This window comes from Podarcis cretensis (genome assembly GCF_951804945.1).
Source record: "Podarcis cretensis genome assembly, chromosome: 2".
Lineage (NCBI taxonomy): Eukaryota > Metazoa > Chordata > Lepidosauria > Squamata > Lacertidae > Podarcis > Podarcis cretensis.
Genome location: NC_137171.1, coordinates 28099866 through 28116110, shown reverse-complemented (window position 1 = coordinate 28116110; position 16245 = coordinate 28099866). Strand labels below are relative to the sequence as shown.

The 16245-nt window shown below is 45.6% G+C and overlaps 1 protein-coding gene across 2 annotated transcripts in view; it reads right to left on the bottom strand.

Moving 5' to 3' along the window:
- The window catches only part of TTYH2 (tweety family member 2), an 81188-nt gene that overhangs the window by 41601 nt on the left and 23342 nt on the right, over window positions 1-16245 (bottom strand). For both annotated transcript variants that reach the window (XM_079965506.1, XM_079965505.1), the window contains exon 2: window positions 4730-4902. In XM_079965506.1, the coding sequence (XP_079821632.1) occupies window positions 4730-4902 (173 nt within the window). The remainder of the gene's footprint in view (window positions 1-4729; window positions 4903-16245) is intronic.

Below are 16245 nucleotides of genomic sequence, written 5' to 3'. Positions count from 1 at the left end.
CCAGCAGATGTAGGTAAAAGGTAAAAGGACCCCTGGACGGTTAAGTCCAGTCAAAGGCAACTATGGGGGTGTGGTGCTCACCTCGCTTTCAGGCCGAGGGAGCTGGCATTTGTCCACAGACAGCTTTTCCAGGTCATGTGGCCAGCATGACTAAACCGCTTCTGGTGCAACGGAACACCATGACAGAAACCAGAGCACACTGAAACGCCATTTACCTTCCCACCGCAGTGGTACCTATTTATCTACTCATACTAGTATGCTTTCGAACTGCTAGGTTGGCAGCAGCTGGGACAGAGCAACAAGAGCTCACCCCATCGCAGGGATTTGAACTGCCAACCTGTTGATCAGCAAGCCCAAGAGGCTTGCTGGTTTAGACTACACCGCCACCCGCGTCCCTCAGCAGATGTACGAATTGGGGGAGACATACCAAGCTGATAATACAGTGGTACTTTGGGTTACAGACGCATCAGGTTACAGACGCTTCAGGTTACAGACTCCGCTAACTCAGAAATAGTACCTCGGGTTAAGAACTTTCCTTCAGGATGAGAACAGAAATTGTGCTCCGGCAGCATGGAGGCAGCGGGAGGCCCCATTAGCTAAAGTGGTACCTCAGGTTAAGAACAGTTTCAGGTTAAGAATGGACTTCCAGAACAAATTAAGTTCTTAACCCAAAGTACCACTGTACAGCGGTGTTATTTCCTCTGTGTTTGCAGCTATGGGTGGCCAGATGTCGAAAACCATTTGCCTAGTTCTACTATTTCTAATCTCTGTGAAAGTAGAAGGAAGATCGGGGCCTGAAGATGGGCAACCCCCACTCCCAACTTCATCCTTACAGCCAGAAGTAACCCAACCATGAAAGCCTCAGGCAACCGAGTTCATCTGATCACTCTGCCTTGCACTGAGCGCAGATCTGCCACCTGGGATGAAACCACGTGTCTCAGGCAGAGGCCAGGGTTAAGAGTGTAAAAAAATGGGGGAAGAGGCTTTGTTTTCTCCAGTACGCCCAGGTTTGCCATCCCAACCACCTCCCAACCTGCGTATGAACCCCCCTATGCAACCCGAGCGATTTGCGCAATGGCGACGCGAAAGAGGCAGAGCCCATCGGTGCCCAAAATGGACGCCTCTCCTCGCCTCACAGCTGCAGCTGCCCAACACAAGCCACACTGAAGGAAAAAGACGAACAGGAAGCGAAATGAGAACATGCGCTCACAAACTGCTCCACTTGCGGTATAAATGTTTCCCCCTTTCGTCTGTGGCACTTAACTCACACGTTAACGCACTAGCAAAATTCTGCATTCCGTTTCCACAAAGGGGTGGCTTAGCAGTTGTGAGCAAGAGAATTCATTTTCTGTAGGTGGTGCAGTCAGGTAACTTGTGTAACGGTGGGAAGGGAGCAGCCAACACAGGGACACAACAAACTGTAGCTGCCATTAGGAAGGCAGGTGGGCACCCCAGCCCTAAATTGGGGGAGCAGAGAGAAAGGGGACCCCTTTGAAGGCAAGGCGGCATCTCAGCAACTAAACATTTCCCCCATCTCAGGGAAAATTGATGAGTTTCACTTGCACTGATTATTTTACCAAGATACAATCCCCCGCCCCCAAAAGCTAAATTAACTGGCAACTGTGCTGTGCTGTGCTGTGTGTGTGTGTGTACACACACGCCACAACAGATGCTGGTATGGCTTGATCAAGTCAAAGCACTCCTTGTCTTTCTGTTTTACGTATTTATATAAAAAAAATATTTACATACATATTTACATATTTATGAATTTTACATTCATAAAAATTCAAGAGTGTTTACAACAATTATATATGAAACCATCCAATTAAAAAACAAACCACCACACATACAAAAAGTTAAAAACAGAAACCAGCAAACTATTAATGGAAAGATGCATTATTTATTGCCTGCATAAGCCTGACAGAAAGGCGGCGGTGGGGGGGGGGGGGAGAATCTAGAAGGCGTTTAAAAGTTGAAACAGAAAGCAACTGATTGATCTTTTTTGACAGAGTATTCCACAGAGTATTTGGCAGAGTACTGGGCTGGTGACACCAAAGCAGGTTTTTTCCCCTCTGGGCCACACTTTTCAGAATAAAAAAATTGCTCAGGTCGTACCAATTTTTTTATTGGTAAGAAATACAAAAAAACAACTCATGGCAGAGCTGCATTTTGAAAAGATATTTATCCATATTCTGCAAATTATTGTTTATTTTATTTTGATAATGTTCTATGCAACACTACACTGAAATGTTTAAATATTTCTTTGGTTGTTCTTGGATCCTCCTGCCACACTTGCCATCCTCTCCTGCCGCACCCTTTGAGAACCCCTGAACTAAAGGCTCAGTTTCTCATTGCATCCAATAAGCTCCACCAATTCAGGGAACAACCAACGATGCTCATGCCAATGATTGCATGCAACACGCAACACTAGTGAAGCGCATTGGCCTCCAACGACTTGCAGCAGCGGCACTAACAGCCGCATAACTCCTCGGTTGATGCCTTATATTGTATACACGTTCAACCATTAGATTTTTTTTTTTTTAGGAGTGTTTGGAAGGTTCTGCGGTGGGTAGACTTGATGCAGGATGGAGAACCTGTGGCGCTCTACACGTTGAGGGACTCCAACTCCCATTAGCCCCAGTTAGCATGGCCAAATGTCAGGGAAGATGGGAGCTGTAGTCTGGCACCATCTATGACATCGCAGGGTTGCAGGTTTCTGCCCCTGGACTTTGCAATTCTGTGATGTAGCTATGACCTGTGCTAACATCACTTGCCTACATCATTGGGGTCAGGTGGGGCGAGAAGTGGGCTGGGCTTATTATCAGTTACTTTAACTTAGGGTGAAGTGACGATTTCTTTCTATAATGGTTTTTATTAAATCTTCCAATTTATTACATAACTCCAGTTGTATTTATTAGGATCCCCCCCCTTGACTTCCCATTCCTCCTTCCCTGATTTTTTTTAATTCCCCCTTAATAGCTGCTTTAAAACACATCTACACTTATTTTCTAAGCCCCCCCAAATCCGTTCTCTACATTCTTCCCCCTATATCAAATTCTGCAAGTGATTTTATACAAGAATTATAATTTGACAGATAGTCCACCAGTGGCCTCTGTTCTTCTATGAAAAGATGACATTACGATTCCTTGCCACATGCAGTATCTACCTCTGGACTTGCTCAACCAACCGAGAGATGAAATACCACCCTAGACATACAGGAAGCCTCTAGATCAGCCTTTCTCGACCTGTGGGTCCCCAGATGTTGTTGAACTACAACACCCATCACCCCTAGCTAGCAAGGCCAGAGCTCAGGGATGATGGGAGTTGTAGTCCAACAACATCTGGGGACCCACAGGTTGAGAACCACTGCTATAGATGAAAAGTATTCTTCATCCTGGAGAGGTATGGGCAATGGAGAGAAAGCAATAGACCAGAACCCAGGGACCACCAACCCTGCTCTCCCTCCTTTGAGTCAGACTCCATACACAATTAACCTCAAGCCTCACGTGACCCTGGACAGCCAGCTGTGCCATCTGCTTAGTGGTGGGATTAAAAGCTAAAGGACTCCTCCACACCCCCATCTCCCTCCTCCTCTTGGGATTAGCCCAAAGAGGAATGAATACTGGAGCAAAGAAGCCCTCTCGAGGAAACAGCGATTAAAGTGAGGCACCCAGGAGCATCTGCAAATGCGCACAGCATGCTCGCTCCTCTTGAGCCAGACAGGGAAGGGCCTTCAAGAGCATTGAATTGCAATGTCCAAACTAGGGGACTGGTGGTGGAAGATGAAACATGAGTCTTTGGCTCAAGGAATAGGAAGCTGTCAAACCATGCCCTTTAGCAAAACAGGCACTGAAACAGTAGCTGAACTGTCTCCCTTTCCCTTGTGGAACCTTTGTTTCTTTAAGGGTGAGAGAAATACAATAGGACAAACGGAGTGTGAGCTGCCATGTGTGCATGTGATAAAACAGAGGCGTGTGCCACGCATTATGGCCTACAGGCAGTTTTCCAAGGTGGAACTTGACCTCTGAGCGTATTACAGTGGTACCTCAGGTTACAAACACCTCAGGTTACAGACTCCTCTAATCTGGAAGTAGTACCTTGGGTTAAGAACTTTACCTCAGGATGAGAACAGAAATTGCACACCGGCAGCACGGTGGCAGTTTCAGGTTAAGAACGGACCTCCAGAACGAATTAAGTTCGTAACCAGAGGTACCACTGTACACCGATCCTGGTGGCCAATTAAGTTCCGGGCCCAATTCAAAGAGCTGGTGTTTACCTATAAAGCCTTGAATGGCTCGGGACCACAATGCCTCGAGGACGTCCTCTCTCCATGTCAACCAACCTGGACTCTGTGGCCATGATTTGAGGCCCTTCTTCAGGTGCCTCCTCCACGAGATATCCAAAGGGTGGCAACGTGAGAACGGGGCCTTTTCTGCGGTGGCTCCTCGCTTGTGTAAAAGGTCATATATTTAAGCTCTGGGTAGCCAAGCACAGACAGATTTACACATTCGTTGGCACATGCGTGTGTGACAAATTCCAGAGGAGCCATCTTATTAGGCTGCAATAGATTGCAATGGGTTACTTTGAAGTCAATGCAGTACCAGATTGGGGGGCAGGGAGAGGCCCCACATTATATTTTTTGTCAGTACAAAGGTGGAAACCCTAATAGTGAACCCACCCGCTCCATCACCCATGGGCCTTCTGCTCTCTAGGCTCCAAATGAACTCACCAACAGATGAGGCCGGCGACCACAGCAGTCCAGGTGATGCAGCACGAATTGGGCCTCTTCGTCTCGGACTCCTCCTCCCTCTTGCAGCAGCACAGACAGATCAGATAAATACCAAGGAATACCAGGTTGAGGCCCAGAAAGACAGCTCCCACGAGAGCCAAGAGCAACAGGGACTAAGAAAGGAGAAAAAGAGAGAGAGAGAGAGATGATGAGCATCTGCTTATGCCAACAGAGAACAAGTCGCATCCCCTCATTCCACTTTTCACAAACATACATTTGAGGCTACGAAAGCTAACCTATGAAAAGCCCATTGCTTCAGAAACCTTTTTAAACACTATTTCTTCCCCTGTTCCATCTATTAATAACCCTTAGCAAGCAAAGTGGCCGTCGTTTGTCTTTCTCCCATTAGAGAAGGGCCCTTTTGTAAAAAGATTGCAGCATGGACAGACTCAGCCAAGCACTAACCCAAAGCAGTGGAACTAGTGACTGGCCACCACCAATGGAATGAGAAGCTTCCCTGGAGGAGAAGATTTTTGCCTTCTGTGTATCTAAGGCTTGTTTTCTGCAAAGCAAACACACTTTATCTCCTGAAGAGCCTGCTTCGTGTAATGTGTGCCGCTCTGCGGTTGTGTACACACTATAACTTTAAAGCACATGTGAAGGACAATTTTCCCCTTCAAAGGTTTCTGGGCACTGCAGGTTGTTAAAGGCCGAGGGGAATCGTAACTCTGCGAGGGGAAAAACTACAGTGCCCAGAATTCTTTGAGGGAAAGGATTTTCTTTGAATGTGCTTTCAAGGTACAGTGGTACCTCAGGTTAAGTACTTAATTCGTTCCGGAGGTCCGTTCTTAACCTGAAACTGTTCTTAACCTGAAGCACCACTTTAGCTAATGGGCCCTCCCACTGCCGGAGCCCGATTTCCGTTCTCATCCTGAAGCAAAGTTCTTAACCTGAAGCACTATTTCTGGGTTAGCGGAGTCTGTAACCTGAAAGGTATGTAACCTGAGGTACCACTGTATAGTGTATGACGCAGGAAAGGAGGTGTCTCCCTATATATTCCAACAGGCACAATGTAGGACACCTCTATATTATTTTTCAAAATAACAATCCCTCCCTCCCTTCCTTCCCAAAGAACTCCAGGGCAACAAACAATAAAAATGCAAAACAACACAAACATTTAAAAACATCCTCCCAGCTAAGTAAGGTCTAGGTTCAGCTCAGTGTTAGAACTCAGATATGTAATTTAGGTGCCAAATGGCTAATTAAACCAGGCTTAACAGTCACCAAAACAGAATGCCTAGTTGCCATTTTGGTGGCCAGAAGGCTCAAAAGTTGTATTTTTTCAATAAGACTTTTTGGTTCCTGAAATTCACTCTGATTGTGTAGATAAAATATAATGGATATGATTCTACAGGATGTGTTGCTACTGTGTGAAAACAGTCAAGATCCGAGGATCCCCAGGCATGCACCTCCAGGTGATGGAGACGTCAGGCCCCATCCTGGCGCCCGGGCATCTTCGCTTGGTCACAAGTGGCCGATAGCCAGGTGCAGAATACGCCTGGGGGGTTTCAAAGGCTGTTTCAGTTATCTAACACCTCGCTTTACTGGCCGAGGGAGCCGGCTTACAGCTTCCGGGTCATGTGGCCAGGATGACTAAGCTGCTTCTGGCGAACCAGAGCAGCGCATGGAAACGCCGTTTACCTTCCCGCCGGAGCAGTACCTATTTATCTACTTGCACTTTGATGTGCTTTCAAACTGCTAGGTTGGTAGGAGCAGGGACCGAGCAACCGGAGCTCACCCCGTTGTGGGGATTTGAACCGCCGACCTTCTGATCGGCAAGTCCTAGGCTCTGTGGTTTAACCCACAGCACCACCCGCGTCCCAAAATTCCACATAGATTTTAATGAGGGAGATAAGACACACCGCACAAGGGAGGACATTTCATAAACAAGGAGTCACTAGGCAGCACCCATTGGCAGCCACCCACAACAGGGACTCCTTGCAGTACCCTTTCTGTTCAAGGAGACATCAACAGGCAAAGCAGCTACATTGGCCGCAAGCTGCATCTTCGGGAAGAAGCCCTACTTAGACAGTCACCAAGGGAAGGATTCTGCTAGCATGTACAGATGTATCAGGCAAGTGTGTCATGCAGTCTATTGTGTGCTCCTCACTTCCAATAGCCTTGGGAAATATTTTCCATGTTGGAGCACAAGATCATCCCACTTCCATGGGTGCTTTATTTCTCTTCAATTCTAATCAAAGTTAGCATCCTAATTTAACAAAATCCCTCATCTGTATCTGCGAGCAACAGCTGTGCCCAATTCTTTCTTCTTCTTCTCCTTCTCCTTCTTCTGCTGCAGAATCAGAATCATAACAGCAGCACAGAAAAACCTCGCTAACTCAAAGCAAGCTGTTAGTTCTGCCACAGCATCTCCACAGCTATTTATTTACAGTGCAAAGCGTCGCATCATCCAGGGAGCTGTTGAACAAACAAGGTAAATAAAGGTTTCTTTATTTAAAGGGCAGGGGGTTAAAAATCAGCCTATGGGAGGAGGCATCACAGTATGCAAATGATGTTCATTTTCCAAGAATGCATTTTTGCAGCCTAGTCTCAGTGCCACACAACAAGCCACATTAGATTTCCAAATACACCACACGGAATACGCACAAATTATGTAAAATGGAGGAAGTCATAAATCTGCGAAGATATGGAAGCGGGTCTGAAACATGCATACTGCGTGGGGGCACAAGAAGCTTCCACACGAAGCGTGAAAAACTAGCCAATTTCATCCATGAAGGATAAAAACCGTGGAGATCCATAGCCCCAGTGACTACTTCAGCCTTGCAAATAAAGTCACAAACATTAGTAGCCCACAGATACTAGGTGTGTCGAGATGTACCTATACAGTGGTACCTTGGGTTAAGTACTTAATTTGTTCCGGAGGTCCGTTCTTAACCTGAAACTGTTCTTAACCTGAAGCACCACTTTAGCTAATGGGGCCTCCCGCTGCCACTGCGCCGCCGGAGCACGATTTCTGTTCTCATCCTGAAGCAAAGTTCTTAACCCGAGGTAATATTTCTGGGTTAGCGGAGTCTGTAACCTGAAGCGTCTGTACCCTGAAGCATATGTAACCTGAGGTACCACTGTATTAGATACAGTATATTATTGCCACAAAGGGTCAAAAGCAAAGAAAAACCAAGTGCCACATGCTGATTTTCATCTTGCGAAAACACCCCTGCTTGATTGCCAAGAATTCATACTTGCCACAGGCAACCAAGTTAAGCGGCTGTTTACAAGCCAAATATAATGTAAACAGAGTCCATTCACTAGACTTTGCCACAATTGCTAAAATGAAGTTGCTGGTGTGGATTCTCTCAAAGCTCCCTTCTGACACGACACTAAAAACCCCACTTTTTATTTACTGCTTTATTAGTCGTTCCCAAGAGCATGCACCTGCTTCTCCCGGCAGGAACACCAAAATTGGAAGGTCCATAGCCAGTCATTCCAACATACAAAACAGTTGTTGTTTTTTTGTAGCCACAGCCACACTGCGTTTGAAACATCTGAACAGCTTAAGCGTTCCGGGGAGGCCCAGTGCTAAAATCCAAAGGAGGTCAGGAATTAAGCAGAAAAGCAGCACAGGGTTGCTCTGATTACACACATTCTGAAGCAAGGAAGAAAAGCTTAACACCCGCCTGGCTAAGGGCAGGCTTGCAAATCACGTGACCTCCAGCTCGCCACGTGACCTGTGGCAAGGCTACGTTTCCAGTCAAGCAAAGTGAGGTCCTGGGCATGGGATGTAGCACGAGGCATTCTCGTACTGGTGAACATATTTTACTCCAAGCAAAAAACAGTCCCTACCAGCCTTGGAGGAACATCTGGCAGCAGGGAACAGAGAAAGAGAGGAGAGGCAAGGGAGATTTTACATGGAAGCCTAGGAAAGTTGAGCTGCAGAATGAAGGACTGTAAGAGACATACAGTGGCACCTCGGGTTACATGCACTTCAGGTTACAGATTCTGCTAACCCAGAAATAGTACCTTGGGTTAAAAAGTTTGCTTCAGGATGAGAACAGAAATCACATGGCAGCAGCGGGAGGCCCCATTAGCTAAAGTGGTGCTTCAGGTTAAGAACAGTTTCAGGTTAAGAACGGACCTCTAGAACGAATTAAGTACTTAACCTGAGGTACCACTGTATTTCACTTCCTGGTTCCTTGCCAGGATTCACAGCTGTCTAACATTTTTACTCTCTTTTTGTTAGGAAATAGAGGAAAGAAGCTACTGTATTTTTTTGCTCTATAAGACGCACCCGACCATAAGACACACCTAGTTCGCTGCACACCGATCCCTCTTGCTCTTCTGGCTTCAGCAAAAGCAATGCAAAGCCTCTTGAGCGAAAAGGGAGGAGCGCTCCAGCTACGCTCAAGAGGCTTTGTTGTGGTTATCCCCGAAGCCAGAAGAGCAAGAGGGATCACTGCACACCGATCCCTCTTGCTGTTCTGGCTTCTGAGATAGCTGCGCAGCCTGCATTCGCTCCATAAGGCGCACACACATTTCCCCTTACTTTTTAGGAGGGGAAAAGTGCGTCTTATAGAGTGAAAAATATGGTATCTAGCTAGGCCGGGGTTTCTTTGAGATAGGTGTTCCCAACTATCTGCTTTCTAAGTAGAAGGGGGGTGGAGCTACATTTGCAGAGAATGATTATTGGGTAGGATGAGAGGGACAATTAACTATTCTTCTGGAGCCCCCTCCCCCCGGCTCTGTTCCCTCACCCAGTGCACAACCACAGTGGGCAGGCCTGGGGGGTTGGTGTAACACTCCCCTGAAAATGCTGCCCACTTCCTGTGGCCAAAGATATGTAGGAACCATGAGCTTGTTGGTGTACCATGTGCATGTAGTTTTTACACGTGCACAACTATTGCACATGTAAAAAATTGTCACCCGTCTCTCCTCCACAATGACTTCTTGTCAAACAGAAGTGGTTTGGTTTTCCAAACGTGCGTTCTCAGATCCGTATATCAGAAATCCTTGGAGCATTACACAACATATCACAGCGTTACTGTTCGAAGGAGAAGCTGAACAAACCTATTCTATGATGTTTTCCTTCAAACAACCAATGTTCAGCTATCCCTTCAAACCGTATTTCACAACCAACATTTAAGAAGCACGTTTGAGTTTCTGACAGGGCCCCTGATGCCTAATGCAATCATTATTCAGAAAGGGCAGAAAGCATGAGAACCATGTTAAAAAGCAAGTGTACATTTGGGGCAGTGAGTATAGGTTTTACATTTCCATTATGAGATAAGCCTCATGTGTATAAAAGCTTTTAACAGGCAAGAGTTGAACATATGAACCATGAGCTATGGAGAAAGCTACAAGTACTTAAGACATGGATTCAAATTACCCCAAAGCTTTATTTAACTCACAAGACAGAACACCTATAAAATAAGAATCCAGTTATGAGAAACCAAGGCCACTTACCATATACATCAATTAGAATGTGGAACAAGGACTGCAAAACACTCTGCACAGTATGGATAAGGGAATCTAAGTCCAGCCGCTCTGTTAGAAGGCACGTTGCAAGCTCAGTTTTATTTGATATAACCATAGCAAATATATCAATATCCTCAACGGGAAAGTATTTTTTATCGGGCAATTCAAACTATGGACTGCTCTCAATATGGTGCAGAGCTTGCCTCATCTTAATGTGTTGCATATGCAAGGCTTCCATGCTAACAGAGCTCAAATAATAAAACACAAGCCATATTTTCCTCAGAGAGCCGCTTTGTTATTTAGCCTCTCCTATCCCATCCCAGAGCACACAGTGGCCTTTTCATTAGGATGACCGAATGCCTGCTCATGCCTTGGAACCATGAAGCAAAGCTTCCCCCTGCCTTCTCTACATCTCCACAGAGCTGTTTGGTTCTCCCTTTTGTTCTCATTTCCTCCCTCCAACAGGATCTTGCCCTCCCCACCTCCCAGACCCACATTCCATTTAAAACCATGGCATGAGAGTAGCTTTCCTGTGGTTACAATCCATGGCGTTGCTGTAATAGTTGAAGGCCCAACATCATGCAGATGGGGCAATATATCGGGCCCTTGCCACACATTCGCTGCCTGCAGACCTGGGATGAGATACTCAGCCGGTTCCTAAACATGAAGCATTAACTTAAGCCAGGTATGGCACTGGTGGAGATCACCTGGGCATCCTTTGGCTTGGAGCATCCGTCTGTCTCGGGAGACAGTGGAAGAGTGTGCCTTTGGGGGTGAAGTCAAGCTGTTTGAAGGCTGCATCGCCTGGTTTTGGCTATTGCAGAGCATTCCATACTGGTGCTGGCAATCGCTACTCTATTGAATCAGCACTTCAGGAAGGGATGCTTGGAACAGTTTCACAAGGCCTCCGAGAGTAAATAAGAAAGGTGTGCATTGATCTACATAAACTAAATTCCCAGTTGTTGTGCAACACCCACAATCACCTTAGGATTAAGGAACAATTTGGGTGGAGGGGTGGTATCTCCTGGTGTTTAAGATTTCGGCACAAAACCCTGTTGACCTCATCTTGCTCCTTTATATTGTTACTTCAAATCAGTTCTGAAAGAGATAAGCTGTCATTCCTAAAAGAGGAAATGATACAACTGGGCAGTTGTGTGCTTCCATTTGATGAAAAGGATCGCAAAACACCAGGGATGACATCAGGCAGTTCACAGGATCAGTGAAGCCATATCATTCTATCATGTTCCAAAAAGACTGCTAACCAATGAGCAAAGGAACAAATGGTAAATGTGGTGGCAGATTGCTATTTTCAGTCAACATCTAAATCCAACGCACTTTAATGAGTAGCATGCCATTCACCCATCATATCAATGCTCGGCAGGTGGAAAAGTGTGAACAGGATATTACCAAGCTGAATTACTCATACAATCAACAAAACAGTAGATACCCTCAACTTTTCAAGTGATTCCCATGACAAAGAAGCTCTGTGCAAGTAAGCAGCTCTGTCTTCTCCGATTTACTCACAGTGAACCAATCAAGGAGGAATTGTGCAGGTTAGAGAACACTCTCAGCTTACGTTTTCAAAGTGGTGTTTTGAAAACTGTAGTTCCCACTGCCAACCTTGTCTATAGCACCTTAGTTTCTTCTCCAGACCACACTTTCTGCACCCTGCATCTGAAAACATGCATATCCTTGTGCATTATCTTCATAAAGCAGGGCAGTATATTTGAAAGGGGAACAACTAAGGCACAGAGTTAATTAAGTTACTTGGTCAAAGATCACTCTGAGGTCAAGGGAAGTACCCTCAGTTAGGAGGATGTGGACACAGCTGCCAGTGCCTCTTTCTTCTCCCCAAAGGCGCTTTCTGAGAAATTATCCACAGCACTGCCTGGAACAGACTTCAACCTGCTTAAGGTTGACTAAATAAAATTCTGAACGGCAAAGCTATTGACAGGCTATGTGCGTGAGCAACAGACCTGGGGGGAAGGCTGGTCTTTGAAACTTTTAGTTTCCATTGCTTCCTCAACAGCATTGAAGCCCTCTTGTTTTCCAACCTTCCAGGAACACAGTGGGCTTTGCACATTGAACCTGCCACATATTAGGATATTTGTCTGAACAAACATCTTTTGATACTTTGGTTCCTAGATTCTTGGGAAAAAGTATATTAGGCAGAGCATTTTCTTCTGAACTGTGAATGTTTAAATCATGCACCCAAGAGCCTGGTATAAATTGAGGGTGCTTGCTACAAAGCCCAGTGAATTAATCTTCATTATCTCTAGACACCCCCTGCCAGGAATATACTCAGGATTTGGGATGGGGGCGGGTGGGTAAATAATGCAAATTATGAAAATGAAAATGGTATGTCAAGGGTGACTCCATTCCAGTACCTAAGAACAAGCAATGAGCTCACTCTTTCTTTCTCTTGACTTTTCATCTGCAGCCTGGCTTTGCATTTCTACTCTACCATTAAGGTTGCTGAGTGTTTGTGGGCACGAATCACAATTGCATAGCCTAGCCTAGCCTACCTCACCTCACTTGTTGTGAAGATAAAGTAGGATCATCCTCATGTTTAATATTCCTTAGTGGAAGGGTGGAAGTGAAAATAACCTATGCAAATTAACTTACGCTATTTATTTCTGTACTAGCCAGCTAAAGCTCCCTCACACTCGCCAACGCAGAATCTGACCCCTTCTAAAAATGAGTATGTTGGGGGTGGAGAGGGGGTGTTGAGTGGAAGCCTACCATTATCTGATGGAAGTGGTTAAAACAATTGTCTAAATACACCAGCAGCTTTTGGAATAACTAAACAGCACAGAGAACTACAGCCTTTTCTGTGTCTTAGCAGTCAAGCATTAAAATCATTACGCCATGTTTATAAACAGCCAATCCCCCAATTGTCTGTAGGAAATAAGAATTGTTTCCAAGCAACCAAGCAGAAAAAGGAGACTTGGCTGTTCTATTCCCTTGCAGGCGATTTTGACGTCCTATAAATGACTATTTTTTTGAAGACGTGTGGGCTGGCGGGCAACTTCTGAGAACTTATATAGATAAATGTAGCTTCTTCCATCACAAACCTCCTCACCTGAAAGTTTCAGGCTTCTGTGGTTGGTAGGTATTGACTACCGGTAATCTAATCCTCCGTAAGGTAAAGTAAAGGTAAAGGTACCCCTGCCCGTACGGGCCAGTCTTGACAGACTCTGGGGTTGTGCGCCCATCTCACTTAAGAGGCCAGGGGCCAGCGCTGTCCGGAGACACTTCCGGGTCACGTGGCCAACGTGACATCGCTGCTCTGGCCAGAGCCAGAGCCAGAGCCAGAGCCGCACACGGAAACGCCGTTTACCTTCCCGCTGGTAAGCGGTCCCTATTTATCTACTTGCACCCGGAGGTGCTTTCGAACTGCTAGGTTGGCAGGCGCTGGGACCGAGCAGCGGGAGCGCACCCTGCCGCAGGGATTCGAACCGCCGACCTTTCGATCGGCAAGCCCTAGGCGCTGAGGCTTTAACCCACAGCGCCACCTGCGTCCCCCAGTAATATGCCTCCGTAATATGCCACAAATAGAATTAGATCTCTAAATGGCTACTACAATGTAGCTTCCAGTGTATGAATTTCCTTTGGAAGAAATAATTCAGAAGGGCCCCCACACCAACAGACTCCACTCTCTACTGTTGTGGTCCTTGCTTTCCAGGCCAGTAAGATTATTTTACCATGTGGGGTTAGGAGTTGAACTTGCAGTATTACACTCGTCTCAAGCTTTTAACTGAAAGAGATATTTGTATTGGTAAACATGGAGATGGAGACGGAGACAGACAGACAGACATCAATGAACACAGCTTAGGAAAGAAAGCAGAGCAAGCGAGGCACATAAATTCTAATTTTCTGCTCTGTCTCTACATTGATGGTCATTTGCTGAACCAGCCGTAAGGTTTCTAGAATGTATGAATCAGCATTCATATATCCACAACTGGATTGGTCCATGATAGACAGCATTTCCCCCAGATGGGTGATTTCTAACTCTCTCTCTCTCTCTCTCTCTCTCTCTCACACACACACACACACACACAGAGAGAGAGAGAGAGAGAGAGAGAAAAAACCTTCTCATTTCCAAAAAGAGACAATGAAAAGTGATACAGCGGTACCTCAGGTTACATATGCTTCAGGTTACAGACTCCACTAACCCAGAAATATTACCTCGGGTTAAGAACTTTGCTTCAGGATGAAAACAGAAATCGTGCTCCAGCGGTGCGGTGGCAGCAGGAGGCCCCATTAGCTAAAGTGGTGCTTCAGGTTAAGAACAGTTTCAGGTTAAGAACAGACCTCCGGAACGGATTAAGTACTTAACCTGAGGTACCACTGTATTTTCCTTTGGGTCTCTCTTGGCCAATCAGGAATTGAATGTCAGATGTTTGGTTTATTTTAATAATAATTTTTTACTTGGTGGTTACATTCAGAAAATATAGACACAATCTAGAGCCTGAACGTAACAACCAAACTATATGCACACATTGTGCGCATTATAATGAGATCTATTATGATGGGTCATGATTGATTGCCACTTAACTGGGATTTATCCATGTGAAAGGAAGTGCATTGTGACTTCAGAGACAACAGGTGAGAGACATGAATCCCCTGGGCATATTTGCCATTTCCTAGGTTAAGACTAATGCAACATGCACTCAGGGCAACCTCAGGGCAGTTTTCAATTTATAGGCAGTTTGCCTATAAAATACATCCTAGAAGAGGTTTCTCATGCATGAAAGAGAAGATGCGTTTGGCACAACATAAAAGTATAGAACAGACACATTTTGCCACAAAATATTGGTGGGTACGACAATTGGCATGGCGTAGCTAGCCTCTGAGGACACCTGCAGATTGAAAGACTGGACGGGAGCTATAGCAAAATAGCTGTGGCCAAAAATCCAGGATAACTGCATCATATCAGGATGCCAATAACCCTTATTTACTAGAGGTTTTTCTTTCCTGACCACCTTGTAAAGATGGCACGAAACTGCAGCCACCATGTATAATGACACAGAAAAATACATTACTCAAGAGAAAGCTGCTTAGAATTCCACCCAGAGTCTCCCTTTAGCACTTCATATACCCTGTGTGTTTTCTTCTCTATGCAGTGCAGGTTATATTTCAAAGCTGACCCCCTGAAGTTAGAATAGAGTTTTGCCAGAACTGACTAGGAGTGATTACTATACAAGTTGCAAACTTCTTGTACATATTCTGCAGCAGCACACACTCCAGATGCAATTCTATGCGCGCGTTTTAATTGCTCAGTAGTCCACTTGTGCAACAAACGCCAATTTGCAATACAAAACGGTTGTTGTGGAAGGGCACAACCTGACAGAGTTGGCTGGGCCCTAGGGAACACTCCTATGCTTTGGCTTTAAGAGGTGGATCTATAGTTCATGTCAAATGGATTGCAGCTGTCCAGGGCACAGCTGCTTAGCAGGCGAAAGGCTCTCCTTCTCCCATCTGCCAAGCTGCTTAGAAAGGCGAAAGGAAACTCCCCCCTTCTCCATATATGTTGGGACCCTCATTGCTTCCCTTGCCCTCTTCCAATTGCCCCAATAAAACTATTATTATAATTGCATTTACACCAATATTCTTCCTCCAAAGCATACCTTATAGTTCTCCATCTAGGTAGCTCAATGCTTAGCTTCATTAGTAAGAACTTTGACACTTGCCTTAGGACCATATTAAGCAGGGGTCAGCAAACTTTTCCAGCAGGGGGCCGGTCCACTGTCCCTCAGACCTTGTGAGGGGCCAGACTATATTTTTTGGGCGGGGAAATGAACGAATTCCTATGCTCCACAAATAACCGAGAGATGCATTTTAAATAAAAGCACACATTCTACTCAGGTAAAAACATGCTGATTCCTGGACCGTCCGTGGGCCAGATTCAGAAGGCGACTGGGCCGGATCCGGCCCCTGGGCCTTAGTTTGCCTACCCATGATATTAAGCATTATCCCATGGCATCTGCAGCATGAACTGTAGACCACTTGAGGGGAACCTTTGG